At 43.3% G+C, this 18543-nt stretch overlaps 1 protein-coding gene across 27 annotated transcripts in view; it reads left to right on the forward strand.

The window, feature by feature from the left end:
- The window catches only part of CREM (cAMP responsive element modulator), a 53738-nt gene that overhangs the window by 27703 nt on the left and 7492 nt on the right, over window positions 1–18543 (forward strand). For 8 of the 27 annotated variants that reach the window (XM_074358416.1, XM_074358413.1, XM_074358414.1 and 5 more), the window contains 2 exons: window positions 6437–6625; window positions 16690–16725. The exons of 5 other annotated variants lie outside the window; for them this stretch is intronic. In XM_074358416.1, coding sequence (XP_074214517.1) covers window positions 6437–6625; window positions 16690–16725 — 225 coding nt within the window. Of the gene's footprint in view, window positions 1–6436; window positions 6626–11677; window positions 12287–12793; window positions 12929–16689; window positions 16726–18543 lie in introns of those variants that run through there. 14 more of the 27 variants (XM_074358418.1, XM_074358422.1, XM_074358417.1 and 11 more) reach the window with 8 other exon arrangements.

An 18543-nucleotide genomic window follows, 5' to 3' on the forward strand; every position in this document is an offset into this window, starting at 1 on the left:
GAGAGCTCAGACGCTGTCCCCTCGGCATTTCTCCAGCAGGTCCTGTTGCTGCTCCGCGCTGATCTCTTTACAAGTGACCTGGGCGGGGTGGCTGAGGGTTAACATACCTGGTTAGTACCCACAGACGTGATGTGAAGTTGTGCTGGGGGTGGAGAGAACGCTGGAGCTGGGGACGGGTTAGGGCAGGCGGCACCGGCCCTGTGCTCCACTGCCGGGGTCAGAGCGAGAGTTTCGAATTTCAGGTTTCTGGTCTGTGAAGTGGGAATAACACTAATTGCCAGACTCTGGGGTTAGCGTGAGACAAACGGAGAAGACAGGTTTTACCAGAGCGGTTGGCTGGCTGAGGCAGCGCCTTGGTCGTAGTTACGGTGGCTGCCATCTCCCCTCCGCTGCACCACAGCCTGGTTCCCTGCTCCGGCGCACACTTGCAGGGGGGCAGCACCTTGGGGTGGGGCACGTGAGTGTCAGGAGTGGAGTCAGCCCTTCTGGTTGAGAACTAGACAATCGAATGTTTAGCAGGTAGACATTTATCTCTTTGCCACATGAGAAGTTATGGACGATTTCTTACTTGGGGTTCTCAGTTTGCACCCACACACTAAGATGCAGGCAGGAATTTCAGTGAGCAGTGTGGTTGTCCTTCGTGTGCTCTCTGTAGGTAAAAACTGCCATTTCATTGGTTCACAAAAAAGTGATATTGCCTTTTTTAAACATGCATTTCATAGACATTTAGTGACACTTATGTTGGTAATTCTGTCATCTGAAAAGTGAATACTAACATTCAAACTTTTCTTTAGAAGTCATTTGCTTTAACTGGAGGGTAAATGTATATTTATACCTACATCAGATCCATGTTCATCAATCATTTCTTACCAGCAATAACAACTGAAATTAATGTGTTAATGTTCCTGAGTATCTAGAAATAGAAACAATTACTAATGTCCTTCGGTTTTTGGAATGGAGGAGTTTATTTTACTAGGATTTCTGGCGATTTTTCTGTGTATTTGCATGTACCCATTTTTGAGACCATTTTGTAACTTTTTATTGTAAAAAATTTTTAATTCTTCAACTTTTATCCATGGATGACGTTCTCCTAAACATCGCTTTGTTTCCTTTTTTCCTATAAAGTATTGTTGTTATTTATTTGTAATTTGGTATAATGATTTACTTGGAGTTAAAAACAAAAGAACTAAACTAAAAGGCCTTTGTGAGTCAAAGTTGAAGAAATAAAATAAAAATAAATGCACTCGGGTTTTCTTATATACAAGTAGGCACGTTAATACTTGAAAATGAGGTATTTGACGGAAGTTGGGCTTATTATTTCAGCTTATTTTTTCAATCACAAAAATAAGAAGTGAAAGTTAGAATAGGCTATTTCTGGGAGTAGGGAAAATAACTTAAAATAGGCAGGGATTCTTTACTGCAACACCAAGAAAGTGAGCTGCACTTGTGAAATCTTTACTGGGGTGCAGATCTCGGTGACAGGTCTGCTGTGTGCCCAGCAAGTCGCTCCGGTCAAAGAAAATCTGTTCTGTCTCAAGAGACTCTTTCTGAAAGATGGTGGTTTGGATAGTCTTAGAACTCGCGAAGAATGGTACTCGCTGCCTGAGACATTTAAGACGTGCATGAAATGGGAGTGAACCCAGAGTCGAAGTTGTGGTTCTTCTGTATGTGCTGTCGCAGGTGAAGAAATGTAAATGTTGGAAGTTTCTTAATTCACTAAATTTTCCCTAAAGACAGTTGTTTTGAACCCTTCATCTGCTTTACCCAGCCTCTTCCCTTACTCATAAGGACTATCACCCAAGACTTCAACTTTTTTTTTTTTTCTAAACATCCCTGTCTCTCTGCTTGCTCCTTTATTTTACTAGGAATGTTGTTAGAATGAGTCTCTATTAACCCATCTTTACTGACATTCTTAAACCCGAAGGAAAGTGGGTCAACCTGAAAACCCACCATAATGAAGAAAGATACATGAGCTTTGTGGACTGCTTGAAGAATTCAGAATTCTCAGGAGACACAAATGAGTGCACTCTGATTCCACTTCTTCTAAGAGGAGTCTGTGTGCTAGGCTTGCACATTCTAAAGTGAATATGGTGCATTTATCATTCTTGGGACTGATTTTGCTTACATGCTCCCAAGGTTCCTTTCAAAGCCCTCCTGGAAGGTGTGTACTCAGTGCCAGCCTGGCTCCTTAACCCCAGCGCTGCTGCTCCCGGTACAGCCGGGGCTCTCAGGCTTTCTTCTGCTGCATCCACCTCTTGGCTTTTAAGGCCCAGGTACTCACAGGTTCTGGTTTGTGCTCACTTTTTGAATTTCAAGCTGAGAATTCACTGGAATAAGGTCTGCTATTCCTTTTTAAAGTTCATTCAATGAAATTTTATTTATGAAACTTTTTATTGCAATTTGGAATACAGATGGTTTTAAATGATAAGTAAACATTTACAAGTTTATGTATTTGAATTAGCTCATGTATAGAGGTTTAGGATTAAAAAGATGTTAGCATCAAGTGAGAAAGAGGTCAAGTGAAGTCTTAATTTAAATGAATCACACTTCCTCATTTGGTCATGAACTCTTTTTTTCGGCTTTGCATCCTTATTTTTCTCTTCTGCCCTCTTTACTGATTATATCAGACTGAAAATAGTATTTTTTAATTAAAATTTTACCAAAATTTTTGAATTTCCATCCCGTAAGTAGTATTTTCCTTGCCTCAGTGATATTTAAAGGCTCTGGGAGGGAAGTGCTCAGTGGCAGTGAGGGGTGGAAGTGGCGGGTTTTTTAAACAGTTCCGTACACCAGGAATTTTCTAAGAACTCACTGCCTAGACTAGTTGGTATGATATCATCTTGGTTACATGGTGGACAGTAAGTTTGGTGAGAACATACTCGGCTTAACACTGATTTGAAATGAAATATCATGACTACATAGTAATGTATATAAAGACATTTATTTAACTACTAAAGCTAAGTAGAAAAACACTTAGTAAATTAACGAATTATACTCTCTAGACAAACTCTCTTTCAAGGTCATTGTGTTCAACATTCAGCCTGCGGTTACAGCCCAACCTGCTTAATTATGGAGTGTAGCTCAGCTGAGACATCGGGGTGGAGGTGGGGGGAGCTAGGGACGTCCCAGAGCAGCCAGGACAACAGGCCTTACCCTCCGCCCGGTACTGCTACACGCAGGTGACACATGAGCAGGCTTGAGCCAGTCAGCAACAGCGTTAAGGTAGAACTGAATTGATTATATAACCGAGCTGCTCAGTTTTAATGCAGTTTAGATGATTTCATCAAACTGTAATGCTACTGAGGAAAACAAGTATACGTAAAGTATAAAATGATAAACCACTCTTACTGCTGCTTAAGTCCTAATCAGTATTCACAGGCCAGTGTGGACTCTTCGTCAGGAACAGCGAAGTGGCTGAAGGTGTGAGCTTTGATGTCGCAGTTGCATGTGTCTGTCCAGGAGAGCATTAATAAAACCTCAGGCCCTGAAGTAAAATCAGAAGGAAGATGGAGGTTTTTTTTTTTTTTTTTTTTTTTTTGTATTGGTCACTAATGGCCTTGATAGGGGCCAATCATTTTATTTAAAAATGATCAGCCAGACATGATATCTGAGATTTGTTTTGAAATACGCCAGACATAAGAGGGAGGGTATAGCTCAGTGACAGAGTGTGTGCCTAGCACGCATGAGATCCTGGGTTCAATCCTCAGCACCTCCATTAAAGATAAATAAATAAAAACCTAATTACCTCCAATAAAAAATTAATTAAAAAAAAAAGATATACTCCAGACACACACACACACAAACGATTTGGAATGAGTGGGCAGGGAAAGTAAATAACACAAAATTCTTTCACCTTTTCTGTTCACTAGAAAATTTTTATAAGTTAAAAAATAGTAATTAGCTAAAACAGGATATGACTAAATTCATTCTGTTAATTTCATTTTAGTTTTTCCTACCATTTATCTTGATGTGTGTTTACTGAAAACATATTAATGCTATCCTTGAATATTTTGTAACCTAATAAGTTTCCTCCTCAAATCTTTTGAATGCACACACATGCCCACAAAGCGTATTTCTGGTATCCTGAAACATTGGGAAATCTTGTTTCTTGTCAGTTGAGAGGCTTTGTATGGGAAGGCCCTCTGTTGTTGGATAACGCCAAAATCAAGAGCACCTCTGGTGTGAAAAATAAAAGCCAGATTAAAGGACAAGACTCATCAGAAGTGTTTCCCTCCTAGAGCCAGCTTGTGTGTGCGTGTGTGTGTGTGTGTATGTGGCTTTTGTTTTCCACATCTAATTATATAATGACCAGAAAATAAAATGATCAGAGGAACAGATTCTTGATAAATCAGTTTTACACAGTGTGAAAGCAAAGAAGTTTGGTTGGAACTATGGGGAAACACTGGGGGAAAAAAGACTGAAAAAGTATAAAAAGAAAAAAGAAAGGATCCTTGTCATCTACCTGTTTCATGGTTCTTATCCTTGGAAGCAACTGCTCTCACCTTAGATTTTTCACTAGTTCAAAAGCTTGATAATTGTGTTGTCAATATGGAAAATTCAGTTCTATAATTATAACTGGAAACCATACTTCATGGAACTCTTCTAGGCTCACAAGTGGCCTAAGTTGTTGTTATAGACTCTATCTTGAGGCGATGATTGCCCTTCATGCATCTTGTTTATTGAGTGCCTGCTGTTTGCTGGGCTTTGTGGTCACACTGCTTGGGTGTGTTCTTTCTAAAGTGCCATTTCTATGACGTCAGACTCTCAACTGAAAATATGCATTCACACAAATGATCACGTGTGAACCTCATTCATGTCCAGAGAGGAAGAGTGATTTAAAGCCCTCCTTTTTCAGACTGCTCTCAAATCCTCTTACTATTAAGGAGTAAGTCCTGAGACCCTTGGAATCTCTGGAGACTCCTGGTGAAAGCTTGTTTGTAAAATGTGCACAGAGTGTGAGACTCCAGGTGAGCCAGATAAATAAAGTGAGATCACTCCGAGTTTCTCAACCATAGCGCTGTTAACATTTGGTAACTGATTCTTCAGTTTCTGTCAATCGTATAGCAGCCTGTCAACGAACAGAACCAGACGGTGCCTCTGTGTCGAAATCTTAAAAAAAAAAAAAGTTAACCCATCTTTCTGTGTCAGCCTGAGAACCGCAGGTCAAAGAACTGAAGGTGTGTGGTGGTGGTTACTCTCTCCAGGATTCTCAGGTCAGGCGGTCACCTACGTGGTCCTTTGCTTAGATACCGTTACAGAGTTAGGGACTGACTCAAATGTTCAGGTGTGCTCTGGACACTGCTACAACACTCCTGTAAGGCACTGACATTGATTTATAGGCGCTGTGTTATTCTGATTATGTATTATTTTTATCTTCATTGTAAAGTCTAGTTAGCTAATTTATATGTAATTTTATTTCTTTTGTTAACGGAGGTGCTGGGAACTAAACCCAGGACCTCACGATGCTAAGCACACATTCCACCACTGAGCTATGCCCTCCCCGCTGTGATTTCCTTCTTTTTAACAAGGATAGCCCTTGGTTCCACTTAATCTCTAGTGTTTAAACTCAAACATGGCGTCATAATCTTTATGTTAAACTATGTACAATTCAGGTATTTTCAACAGTACTTACTTGTCCATTAGAGTGAAGTTTAAAAACGTAACGTTTGATCAATTATTCTTTTGAAACTTTCTGTTAATGTGTTAACTTTTAAATGTGGCTGGCAAGTCCCACTGTTTAAAAGGACGTCTGCTTCCTGTTTGTTGCCATTAGCTGTTCTTGTTCAAGACGCTTAGTAGAGGTAAATATTGTAGCACAAATTCTTTCAGTAGTTACCTTTTAAGGTTCTTTCCAACTTAATGTTTTGTATTTCAGGATTCTCCTGACATAGTCAAAGTGGTAACGGTTACAGTTTTATAGACTTGAGCTTTAAAGCCAACATGTATAATATATATTCCATTAGGAGATACTTTCTTTTGATGATAAATTAGACAAATGTTTGCTGAATGAAGGTACAAATTCATTGTAATTATAATGCTCAATGGAATTTAATGGGCCATTTCTTAAATGTTAGAAGAATGTTGTTTTTCTGTAACTAAAAATAGAGGAAAGAGTGGAGAAGATTAAGAGGCTCTCCCTGTCCACACCTCCACGCTTTCTCTTAAATATCTAGGTGGAGGGATGCCAGGGAGGAGGCAAATGCCATGAGTTCTGTTTCAAACAGTTCTGAGTGTAAGAGATTTTCAAGTGTCCAGAGCTCTTTCAGAGTATTATCCATGCGGGCGGGTCCCCTCATCAGCTCAGCACAGGGACCTGAGGGTAACCTGAGAATGAGAAGCTTTGGTAATAAATAGACCCAGAGTATATGCTTCCAATATGGGGTTATTAAAAACGAATCTTGAAATTCTCTAATATTTCTTTTCTTTTTCTGTTAAGTTGCTATAGCCCAAGGTGGAGCAATCCAGATTTCTACCCCAGGATCTGACGGTGTTCAGGGCCTGCAGGCATTAACAATGACAAACTCAGGAGCTCCTCCGCCAGGTGCTACAATCGTACAGTACGCAGCGCAGTCAGCTGATGGCACACAGCAGTTCTTTGTCCCAGGCAGCCAGGTGGTGGTTCAAGGTATATGTCATTTGTCTAATACGTTTAGCGTACCTGGGGGTTACGGTAGAATGCCATTCCCTGGAGGTTTCATAGTTTTCTGAAATACACAGGTAGATTTGAGGGGTAAGGGGACACTTAAAGGGGCTTGAAGAAGAAATATCTTAGTATATTAAACAACAAATTAAATAAATTATATAATTTCCAGCTTTTAGCAGGTTTTATTGGCTCTATAGAAAAGTTAAATTCAGGGTAGCGTAATGGAAAAAGGGAGTTGGAAACTTGAATGAATTTTAAATTAAGTAAATATTCTTCATTTGGGGGTTATAAACATTGTACTGAGTATGTTTTTAGTGCCTGGTCTAGGAAAATTTAAGTATCCTGTCCACGATGCACTGAATTTGGGTTTTTCCCCAGTTGTTGCACTCAAGTCTGCTTTCTAGACCTCTCATTTCAAAGCCAGTGCTGTTTTTCCTCTACACCATTCTTGGTATGTTTCAATTCTGAGGTTCTTCCTCTTATGGAAGCTGCGAGCAGTGAAATCAAACAGTTGGGATAGAGCCTTAAGCTTTTAGGATAACCTAAGATTTCAATTAAAACTGAGTTATACATTATTTTAATTTCATTCAGTCGTGCTCAGATAACCATATGTGTTCAGTACAGCTTTCAAAAACCATGCGTTTTAGTTTAATTATATTCCCCTCGGTTCACTTGCACTAATTTTAAGGGGAGTACTATCAGTTCTTTTAGTTTGAAAGTATCACAAGTATAGAAAACAGATTATAACTGATAAATCTCTTGATAATTAGCTTTACTCTTCGGTATTTGGGGGGCCAATATGGACTATAATATAAGTGTAGGAATAGCTAAAGTGGTGACATTTATGGACTAAAAAAAATCCATTTTATTTTCCCAATACTTTAATGTTTTAAATATAAAATTAAAGCACCCGTTCTGTTTCCTCGATACTCAGGAACCCTGTATGTTTAAATGAATAATCATAAAGAAAGCACTTTTCTTGTATCTCTTTTATATGGGAAGTCCACTGAGAACGTGATACTTTAAGGAGGAGATTTTTTTAAATGTCTCATGTTTTGCATCGATAGTATATATAAGTTTGGTACTTTGGAGCTTTTCAGAACTCTTTTTCTTCTGTAAGTCACAAAGATGTTTTTCTGCATTGATTTTGCTGGCTTTATGGTTTTACCTTTCACATTCTGCCCTTAAGCCACCTCTGTGTGAGTGCTAGCTGGGAACCACGCTTATGTCTTCTCCATGTGTGGCGCCCGTGTTGCCTGCCCACCAGTCAGGCCTTTCCCCATGGATGTGGGGCGCCGCCCCTGTGCGTTGGGTCTTGCGCAGCCTGGGTTTCTTTCCTGCAGTCTGGTCTCTCTCGCTCTGCGTGCTGACACCACCTGGGTTTTCTGTCACAGAACAAGTGCCCTTTTTTTCTTTGAACTTTTTTTTTAGTGCTGTTTTAGCTTTTGTGAACTGTTGTTCTCTCACATGCATTTGGAATAAGTTTGAGTTTCCAAGTAATAATAATATAATAAAACCAAGGATGAGATTACATTTAATTTACAGATTAATTTAGGGAGAACTGAAGCCTTTTGTTTTGTTGAGGTGTGATTGACACATAACATTATATTAGCTTCAGGTGTATAGCATGGTGTGTCGACATTTGTGTAAGTCACAGTAAGTGGTCACCACAGTAGGTCTAGTTCACATCCTTGACCATATATAATTACAGATTATTTTTCATGTGATGAGGACGTCTAAGACCTACTCTCAGCACCTTGCAGATACGCAACCCAGTATCCTCACATCCCTGGGACTTAGTAATTTTATAACTGAAAGTTTGTACCTTTTGACCCCCTTCACCCATTTCCCCACCCCCACTGCCCACCTCTGGCAACCACCAGTCTGTGTTCTGTGTCTGAGTTTGGGTTTCTTTCTTTCTTTGTTTAGATTCCACATGTAAGTGAGATCATACAGCGTGTCTTTCTCTCACTGATTTCACTTGGCATGACGCTGCCCTGGGGGTCTGTCTAGATTGTCACAAACGGCAGAATTTCCTTTTTTTATAGCTGAATAAATTACATTGCGCTTGTATACATCTGCTTTACCTGGTCATCTGTCGATAGACAATTAGATCGCTTCCACGTCTGCGCTGTTGTGACTACTGCTGCAGTGCACGTGGGCGTGTGGAGGTCTTTCTGGGTTTGTGTTTTTATCTTCTTCAGATAAATAACCAGAAGTGGGGTTGCTGGATCATATCGTAATTCTGGTTTTAGTTTTCTGAAGACCCTCCATGCTGTTTTCCATAGCGGCTGCATGAATTTACGTTTCACCAGCAGAGCACAGACTGTCTTTCTTATTCAGACCGTAACTTCTTTGACCGGTTTAAAATGTTCTCCATAGGAGTCTGTCATACTCTGTATCCAGTTAGTTCTTGAATGCTTGATGGTTTTGTTGCTATGATGAGTGGTGGCTTTCTGTTACGTTTTCTAGTTGTTGCTGGAAAAATACTTTTTTTTAAAAGCTTGTCTTTTATCCATGAACCTTCCTGAACTCTAATTACATTTTTGGGGGGGTGGATAGTAATTAGGCTTATTTATGTTTGTATGTATTTATTTGATGGAGGCCCTAGGGATTGAACCTGGGGCCTCATGCATGCTGAGCATGCTCTCTGCCATTTGAGCTACACCCTCCCCTAATTACTTCTAATAATACGTGATTCTTTGTGAATCACCCTGTGATGCTGTGTGAATGTTTATGTCAAATACAAGATGTCTGCTTTTTCCCTTCCCGTCTTCATTCCTCCTTCCCTTGCCTTCCCTTTCCTTTTCCTTTTTCTCTTCTCTTCTTTCTTTTCTGCTTCTCCTTCTTTTTTAAGATAATAATGGCCAGGAGTTTAGGTCCGTTCAGCAGCAGGGTCCATGGGGTCTTGCCCTCCTCTCTGCCCACTCTGCCCACCTCCCGGCGTGTCCTCCCCTTGAAAGGTCAGAGCAGTGTCTGGGAGCCTCAGTCCTCCTCTAGGTGGGTCCCTCTGCAGCATTTAGCGCTGTTGGCTTCTGCTGCCTTCACTTCCCTGGTGCTCTGTCTCTCTTCCAGTCTCCTCCACCCAGCTCCTGAGGGTGGTGGTGGCCCTCAGGGTTACATCCTGGGCCCCCTCCGCCTGGCCTGAGTGCCTGCCCTGGGTGACCTCTCCCTGCCCACACCTCTGATGCCTGAAGTCCAGAGCCTGCTTCCATCCCTTCTACCCCAGGTCTCCTTTTGTTCCCGTTTCAGGAGCCATCCACCCTGTTGCTTCAGCCAGAAACCTGGTGGTGCCTGTCACTCTCTCTCCTTGCTAAAGCACCGTCTCTTCACTGCTGTCCACCAGGCTCTCTCTTCGTCGCTCCCCGGGGTTCTGGGAACTACTACTGTGGCTTAAACCCGAAAGTCTCTGCCTCCAGCGTTTCCCTTTCTCCACTAGACTCTCCCTTCTGTGGTTAGGGGTGGTGCTTCTAAAATTCACGTGGTCGTGCCAGCCTCCCGCTTGGAGCTCTTGGTGAGTGCCTGTTACTTGTGAGCCACGGTCAGAACCCTTGGCAGAGCCCCCTCCTCTGCCTGATCCAGGCCATGCTGCCTGGCCTGGCCTCCTCCCTCTGCTGCTCCCTCTTTTGTGCTGCATTTCTGTCACTTCCTGTGACGGGAGAGGCCCCCTCTCCTCTCCGGGCCCTCACATATGGCCCTGGGCCCTGGCAGGAGCACTTCCCCAGAGGTGGGCACTGCTCAGGTGCCATATGGGCCAGCACTTCCCTCGGAAGCCCCCCCCCCCCATCCAGGTCTGGCTCACAGGACCCCCTGCCGGCTCCTCCTGTGCCCACAGGGTCACTTCTGTTTGGACAGGGGTCTTTAGTCGTAGCACAGTCCCTGGCGTGATAAATGTTCAGTAACCTTTACTGAGCTAAAGCGAAGCACTCCTCTGGGAAAAGGCTACTAGTTCTGTGTGCTGATTAACCCAGTCTGTCTGGTCCAGGGGGTTTACTGAAACCTTACCAATGGCAGCAGTCGGCCACGCAGCCAACCTCCCTTCTTCCTTTCCTTCCTCCACCCTTTTTTTTTTAACACTAATCTTTACTGAGCACCTAAGTGCCAATTTAAAGGAATGTTGAGATTAAAATCAACTTGAAATTTCTGGAATTTGAAATAAAGTTGACTCGTGTTCTTGGAACCAAGCCCTTAGGTGTGGCTGGGATGGAGAAAAGTCCTCCCTGGATTCTGGGTTGGGCCCCGGACTTTTTGACTTAGCCAGGGTGTCTTTAGTTTCTGTGCTCTGGAGAATGACTAGAAACACGGGTCCTCACGATGTTTCACCTGCTAAGCGTCCAAGTGTAAGGGCCCTGAGGTCTTACTAGAGGTGCTTACTCGAATAAGGCAGAAATGTGGTGGACTGCCCTTGCATTGATGTAAGGTCGGGTTGACTCGTACTTATCCAGGGAATGGGCTTTGTAAATGCACTGCTAAGGATAAAGGTCAGTGATACGGCCCTTACTTTGTGTGGTGGAGATGCGTGTCATTTCCCCCAGGGCTGTGGTTTGCCAGACGGTGGAACAGGCACCTGTCTTCTGTCTGACTTTGCAGTTGAATTGCTAGCTGTTCGTGTGCTGAACCCTTGTTAATTACCCACATGAAGTTGGACATGTTTTAAAAAACTGACAAATAGTAATTGTGATTTTTCAAAATCACAATATTCTTTTCAAGGATATTTAATTTAGTAAGCTAGTATATTAGACCTAGCCACATGAAATAGCTGTTTTTGTGGGTGAAAAAGTTTGAATAACAGCAAATTCATATGTTTTATTCTAATTTTTATGGAAAAATGCTATTTAGTACTTGCTACTTTGGCACAGTGAATTTTTAAAATTTAAGTATCTATTCCCTGCAAGTGAAATTAGCAAATTCTGTATCATCTTAGGAAAGGCTGGATTTTATGGTGTTGTAGCAAATAAAAATGTGTTTAGTGAACTAAGGTAGCTGGCTATTTCTTACTTGGTCGATTTAGAGTATTGGTGAACATTTAGAAGTGTCTGCTTCTGTGTTTCACAGTGTTTTTCTGGCTGATTGTCAGTTGTGTGTGTGTGCAGGGGGTGGTAACTAGGTTTATTTCTTTACTCCCTTTTTTTACTGGCGGTCCAGGGGCAGGACCTCGCGCGTGCTGATAAGCACGTACTCTGCCACTGAGCTCTGCCCTCCCCCTTCAGTTGTTAATCAGTAGTTTTCTGCTTCTATGAGTTATGAAAAATATGTAGGGTTTATAACCACTTTGGCTTCTTAGAAACCTTGGACAGAACAATGATAAAGCAGCAGCCCCTGTAACATGTCATTCTTCATGCTAAGGAGATTTTTTTTTTTTTTTTTTTTTTTGCCGGAGCCCAACTCAGCGGAATTTTATGTAAAAACGAGACACCAGAGCACTGAGCTGGTTCGTCACAGGAAGGGTTGCTAGGGTTTGGTTTCGGGGAGCCGGCCTGTGACAAAGGGCACTGACGGCAGCGCGGGGCCGGGGACGTCACGGTGACGCCAACGCCCCCTCGCCCTGCGCGCGCCGCTGGCCTGGAACACTCGGCGCCGGCGCGCGGTCCGGCGGCGCGGTGCGCGCGGGGCCCGTCATGGCCGTGACTGGGGACGACACAGGTGAGAGTTCCAGCGGGGAGTCAGATGCCGCGGATTTGGGTTGAAGTTTAGAAGAACGATGTAGGGACCGCTGGTGTTCGGGAAAGTGCTAACTTCTAGCAGCCGAGGAGGGAGAAGTTTCTTTACTCTGGAAGCGTGAGTGCCCGGCGCGGTTAGGGGGCCGGCGCGTTACTGCCCGGTGCCCGGTGCCCGCTGCCCGGTACGTGCTGCGCCGCTGACGGCGCGGACCGACCCTGGCCCCCTCCGCGCGTCTCGCCGCTGAAATCAGCTGTTGCTTCACCTGCAACCTGTTGCGGACCCAGCGCAGCTGCGCGGTAACGCACATTCTGCTCGACTCGTGAAAAAGGCAGCTTCCGATTCCCTTGCGGTGTCGGATCAGAGCTGCAGGACCGGCTGGACACCGGCGTCGGGGGGTTTGTGCGGCGGCCGCTCAGTCCTGGTCCAGAGGTGGCGTCACGGCCTTTCCTGGAACCGGCGCGGCGGGGGCTGGAAGTCAGCCGCGGGCAGCCGGGCGGACACTGACGTCAGCCGGTCACGCAGGGCCTGAGTCACCCTGCCCTCCCGGCCGCCCGGCCGCCCGCGCAGGTGGGGCCCCGGTGCGCCCCCACCGCCGCTCGGCCTCGCCCGGACCTGGGGCCGCAGGTAAGTGTGCGGCCCGAGCAGGTGCCGGGAAGCAGCGCCCGCTAGCGCCGGTAGGGGAGGTGCCGTCCCGCCCGCCCCCACCTACTCCCCCACCTACCCCCATCCCACCCCGCCCGCCCCCAACTACCCCCATCCCACCCACCCGCCCCCAACTACCCCCATTCCCCTACCCCACCTACCCCACCCCCTCACCTGCTCTCACCTGCCCCCGCCCGCCCCTGCCTGCTGCTCTCTCCAGGGGCCGTGCTTCCAGTTACAGGTAGTGCCTGTGACCGGGTTACTTGAAGTGGCCAGCCCAGTACTGAGCCGAGGTTGAATTCCCTCCCGAACCGCTTCTCTGCTCCTTAGCTGTTCCCTGAGGTCTCCCTTCTTGGATGGGAACATTCCATTGTCTTGAGCAAGAAAAGCCCTTGTTAGGTCGTTTTTACCAAAGAAGTTTTTGAGGTGCTATAGATTGCAGAAGCCCCCAAATAACAGATTTATTGTAAGATATAGGTGGGCTTAAACTAATCTCAAATACTGCATGTCACATGATTCTCAGGACCAAAAGGCGTTTTTGTGCCTATTTCTTTTCTAAAAATTATTAGTTGTTTCTTACATCTTTATTTAATAAACCTTCAGTTCCAATTCTCATGTCCAAACATGAGTGAGAGAATTGTAACAAAAAATAAAATTAAATGATTTGAAAAGGCACAGAATATATTTAAATATTAAATTTTAAAGTAAAAATTTACATAAAATTTTAAACTGTTGCTCATAAATAAGTGAACATTTTTACACATTTAATTTTACAGCGTGGACATGCCACCCTTGGAAAGATTTTTTCCAATTTCACCTGTAATGCCTATCCATTACAATTTAAATTTTCAAAATGCTGAAATTTTTAGATGTCAGACTTTTTTCACAAGACCTCATTGTGCTTCTGGAAATCATTATTTTTGGAAATCTGCTGAGTTCTCACAGAATCAATTCTATTTAAAGTGCTATTTGAAAATGAAAAGCAAATTTTATTTCCTCTTTTGGGGAGCCCAAAGAGCAAAGGATATGCAGGGGCTTTTGTGAAGGTGTGGGAGGGCAGCTTTGGGACCACCTTTGGCGCCTCAGTTCCAGGTACCCTCCCCCACTGTCCCCATCCCCTGTGTGGACTGGTGAACCGAGACTGAGCTGTGAGCTACATGTCTGGCTTGTAGACTTTGACCATGACCCACATTTTATCATGATGCAGTAGACCTCTGTGTGTATGTGTGTTTACATAAAACAAGCATATTTATATAAACCACGTTTCAAAAAGAGTGCTTATCCTTGACTGTATGTGAGGTACTCCTACTTTTCTGTTCTGTCCTTTTTTAAATGCTATTCTTGACCCATGAGATTGATTTGATCAACTATTCATGATCTACAACTTAGACTTTGAAAAACTGATCTAGACCAAAGTCAGTCTCCAAATAATGACTGGCCTGGAAAAGGCTTTCGGGGCATTTGCTTATATGACCATGGACTGGAATGGGGATGAAGATGTATAGTTTCTATTATTACAGAACTGATTGTGCTGGGTGTAGTTTAAGTGTTTACTAGACATTGGTTTTGGGCCTTATTCATAAACTGATTGTGTTTAGCAGCCTAATTGTAGTCTCCAAGCCTAGAAAACTCTTAATACAGTATATTGAGCCTGGATTTCTGAATTGCTAAAAAACAAATGTTACAACTTATTCAAAGCTGAAAACAGTATCTGGGTTGATACTTGATGCATAAGAATAATGATACATCCACCTTCGTGGAAGGAGGCTGCTGGAAAGGTTTTTGTTTGGAAATTCCATACAGAAGAATGGTTTGGGTCGGGTTGTGACAGCTTCTTGAAGTTCGCAGCAAATCTGGTTATGATCATGTTGGAAGTGAAAATGACAAGTCACTCGTCTACCTTAAGTTTCCATAAAACTCCAAACCTGTGTGGAGAGTACACGGACACTGCCTTTATGCTATTTCCTCACTAATTTTGAAAAAAACTTAATGAAATGTAATTGGGATAATTGTTTTACTTTGCCTGGTTTTATCTGCATATATGACTATATTGCCTAAAAAAATCATTATGATACTTTGCATTTATGCAAACTTTAAAAAATCACTTAATGTTGCAAAGAAACATAAGTACAAATGTGGTGAATGCTGTCAGAGAAGCTGTCAGGTGGATCCAGGTAAAAGGATTGGGACAGGCCACCTTTGGAAACCGTGTTTCCCCAAGAGGAGCAGTGCCCTCAGGTCAGTGAGATGCAGAGCTCTCACTGGTGCGCTCAGCACAGACTAGGGCGCACTCAGCGGAGAGCGGTCAGCGTGGGGAGGGACTTCTAGCTCCCAAAGTGAGCAAATGGTGAACCTGTTTGGATTTTCAGACTCCTCGTCTGGTTCTGTTCACACCACATTACAGTGCTACTCAGAACTCGCCTGACATCGGTAAATTCACGCTGCTGTTAGATGAGTTAGAGGATGTGCCGCACGCCGCTTATAAAGACACAAAGTGAAGTTAGCACCATGTTAAGGAGTCAAAATGCAAATCTGTGGAATATTTATTACTACTCTCATAGGACAGTTGAGCATATACTTGGTCTTATATAGAACTTTAAATTTCAATATTCTTAATTTATCACCTTTTATATAGACTTTTTTTTTTAACTTTTAAGAGTTTCACTGAATAAAACACTCAGGAAGGTCCCTTATGTGTAACTTAAAATAAAAAAATACGCGCTGGCTAGATTGCTTGTGGTCTGTGTGTTACAGTCTTTGTAACAAACTTGAAAATATTCAGTGGTTAAATAGTGAGATTTATGTAAGATTTAATCTTCCTGGAAAGAGTGGAGCACAGGAGGGCAGGTCTCTGCACGTGTGAGGCCCCAGGCGAGGACTGGCCTGATTTGGGCGTGAGCAGCACTGGTGTGGGAGGGACAACAGAGAACAGTGAAGGTGCCAGTCGTCTGCTGGAGGGAATGAAGCCCCGGCGTCCAGGTACCACCTCCAGGTCCCCTCCGTCACTCCTGACCTTAGTGCCTTTGGGGTCAGCGACACGTAGCGAAATGATACACGTGAAGGCAGGAGCTGCACGATGAAAGTGCGTCTGTTCTGCTGCCATGCTCAGTGCCACGGCAAGCTCAGGACAGACAGGCCCGTCCTGTCACCACCGGGGGTCTGATCATCGGTCACTGTGGAAGCTACCAAGATAGGTACGCATCCGGCTGGGTGTTTCCTTCCTTTCTTCCTTCCTTCTTTCCTTCCTTTCCTCAAAACAAACACCTCTGACTAGTGAGGTTTTCACTTTTCTTGTTACCAGTCTGATGAGATTGTATTGTTTGGTGATTTGAGAGCCTCCACCTTCCATGGTCTCTTTTAAATTACATACACTAAAAAGGATATTTTATAGTATCTTTTTGTAATTTATTCTCTAGGGATATAATAAACTCGAGTAGAAGTTTTGCAAGTTTTTAAAGAGGTGTATTAAGTTAAATAAGAAAAAAGAGCCACACATTTTAATCATTCTGTTAGAAGGGAAACTCCAGGGGAAAATATATTTATGGTTGCTATCTGCCTTTTAACTAATATACCGTGTAAGCATGATTTGGAACATTGTCTTTCAGAACTTAAGGAAGGGAAGAGGAGGGGAACTAACATTTGCTGGATGCCTACCATGTGCCAGGCACTGTGCTAGACACTTTGACATACTTTGCAGGGTCTTTTGTGAGTATTACATGAGATCATGTGTCCCCATTTTACAGATGAGGAAACTGAACTTGCCCCAAGTCACATGGCTGGTAAGTGGCAGAGCTGGACTAGAACCCAGACTCCAAATCTCATGCTTTTTCTGCTGTACTGTGTTTAAAGCTCGCAAACAGAGGTATGAAGTTCCTGACCAGAACTGAGCGTTCTAGGAGTTTTGTTTCCCGTGAAATGTTGATACTAAACCTAAAGCTTTTTTTTGTATGTCAGGAGTTAGATGGTAGGAAACACACTGTAATTAGAACTCCTCTGCTTCTAAAATGCCAGGTTAGATGACTGGTATCTAAGGGAAGACTTAAATAATGCCTTTAGCTGGGAGGGCGTGGCTCAGCGGTAGAGTGCAGGCTTAGCATACCCACGGTCCTGGCTTCAGTCCCCAGAACCCCCTCTAAAAATAAATACATAAGTAAACCTAATTACCAACCCCCCACAAAATTAAAAAAATTTAAGAAAAAAGAAGTAAGAAAGGCCAGTTTGAATAAATACATGGCAGCTTCCAGAGCTTTCCATGTCTTAGTGTTAAAGACTTAGCTATAATAATAAGAGCTAATTATAGTCCATAATAATAATAATACCACTCAGTTTAAACATTCTAAATGACAGTGGGCTTTTGCAAAACCTTGGGCAGTTCTGGATTTACTTTGTGGGGCACAAGTAGTCTCGCCAAGCACCCGTCATGTGCCAAGGACCGCACTGGGTCCTGGGGTACCAGGCAGGGAAGATGCCCCTGACGTGTGTTTAAAGTTGGCTGCCTTAGAGTAAAATGAGTACATACATCTCTCTCTCTTTTCTTTCTTCAATCATGAGTTTAAAGCCCCCAATGATGACCCATTTATTTTCGGAAACAATTTACACAATGAAATTCTAAAATAAGTAATTTGGACACTTTCAGCACTTGGAACAGGAACTGGCCTTTGTAGGGGGACAGGGAGCAGACTCTGTCGTCAGAGAATGTAGTGTGGTGCCCAGGACTGTGAGCCTCCACCCCTGAGTCCATGACATTGGAAACTGAAGCAAAGATAAAAACTACCTTGTGACATGTTTCAAAAACAAAACTTTGACATTTGGATTTCCTCAAAACAGGAGATTCTCTTTGCTCTTATCTTACTAACACGCACTAACACGACCACGTTGAGTATGTGGGGTCTGCCATAGATGCTCATTCAGGGACCGTCAGAAGTGTGCCATCTTACAGGTTCTTTGGGATGTTACTGAAATTATACTAATGTATACTAATTCCCATTTCTGGTTTGAACTTATGAGCTGCAATCTGATTTTTGTTGAAGGAGATAAAATGATTATGTACTATGTCCGGAAAATTATAATTAAAACCCAATTTGTTAGCTAATATCCTGGAACTGATAAATTCAGACGTATCATTTTCTTCCAAGTTCTCATTTTAAAGTGATGTTTTTTTCCCCGAGCTGCTGCTCAGAATGTTTTAAGAATTCTCCTTTTGAAACTGCAGAAATCCTTCAGGGTTTGGTCCTTGGAGAGTTTTTCAGCTTTTGGAAATGGGCGAAAGTTTAGAATCATTTCTGGTTTTAAGACCAGGGAATGAACTCCATTTGCCTTTCTGGGCATTTCATTGTCCCTCTGTGAGCAGAGTTTGGCGTCCCTGCTGCCTGCAGACGTCAGCATGGTGACACACGGGTGACACACGGGGACTTCTTATTCGTCACTGCCATCGTTCCAGTTTTAGAAAGTCTCGTCTCTCCAGCTGTTCATTGTTTAACCCTCATTGTCCCCTAACTGCCTTCTCTGGAGGTGAGGAAAGAGAAGAGGACAGAACTCTATTGTTCTGAGCATCGTTCTGTCTCCTCTGACAAGACGATTAAAATATTTTAACAAAT

This window comes from Camelus bactrianus, chromosome 35, assembly GCF_048773025.1.
Source record: "Camelus bactrianus isolate YW-2024 breed Bactrian camel chromosome 35, ASM4877302v1, whole genome shotgun sequence".
Lineage (NCBI taxonomy): Eukaryota > Metazoa > Chordata > Mammalia > Artiodactyla > Camelidae > Camelus > Camelus bactrianus.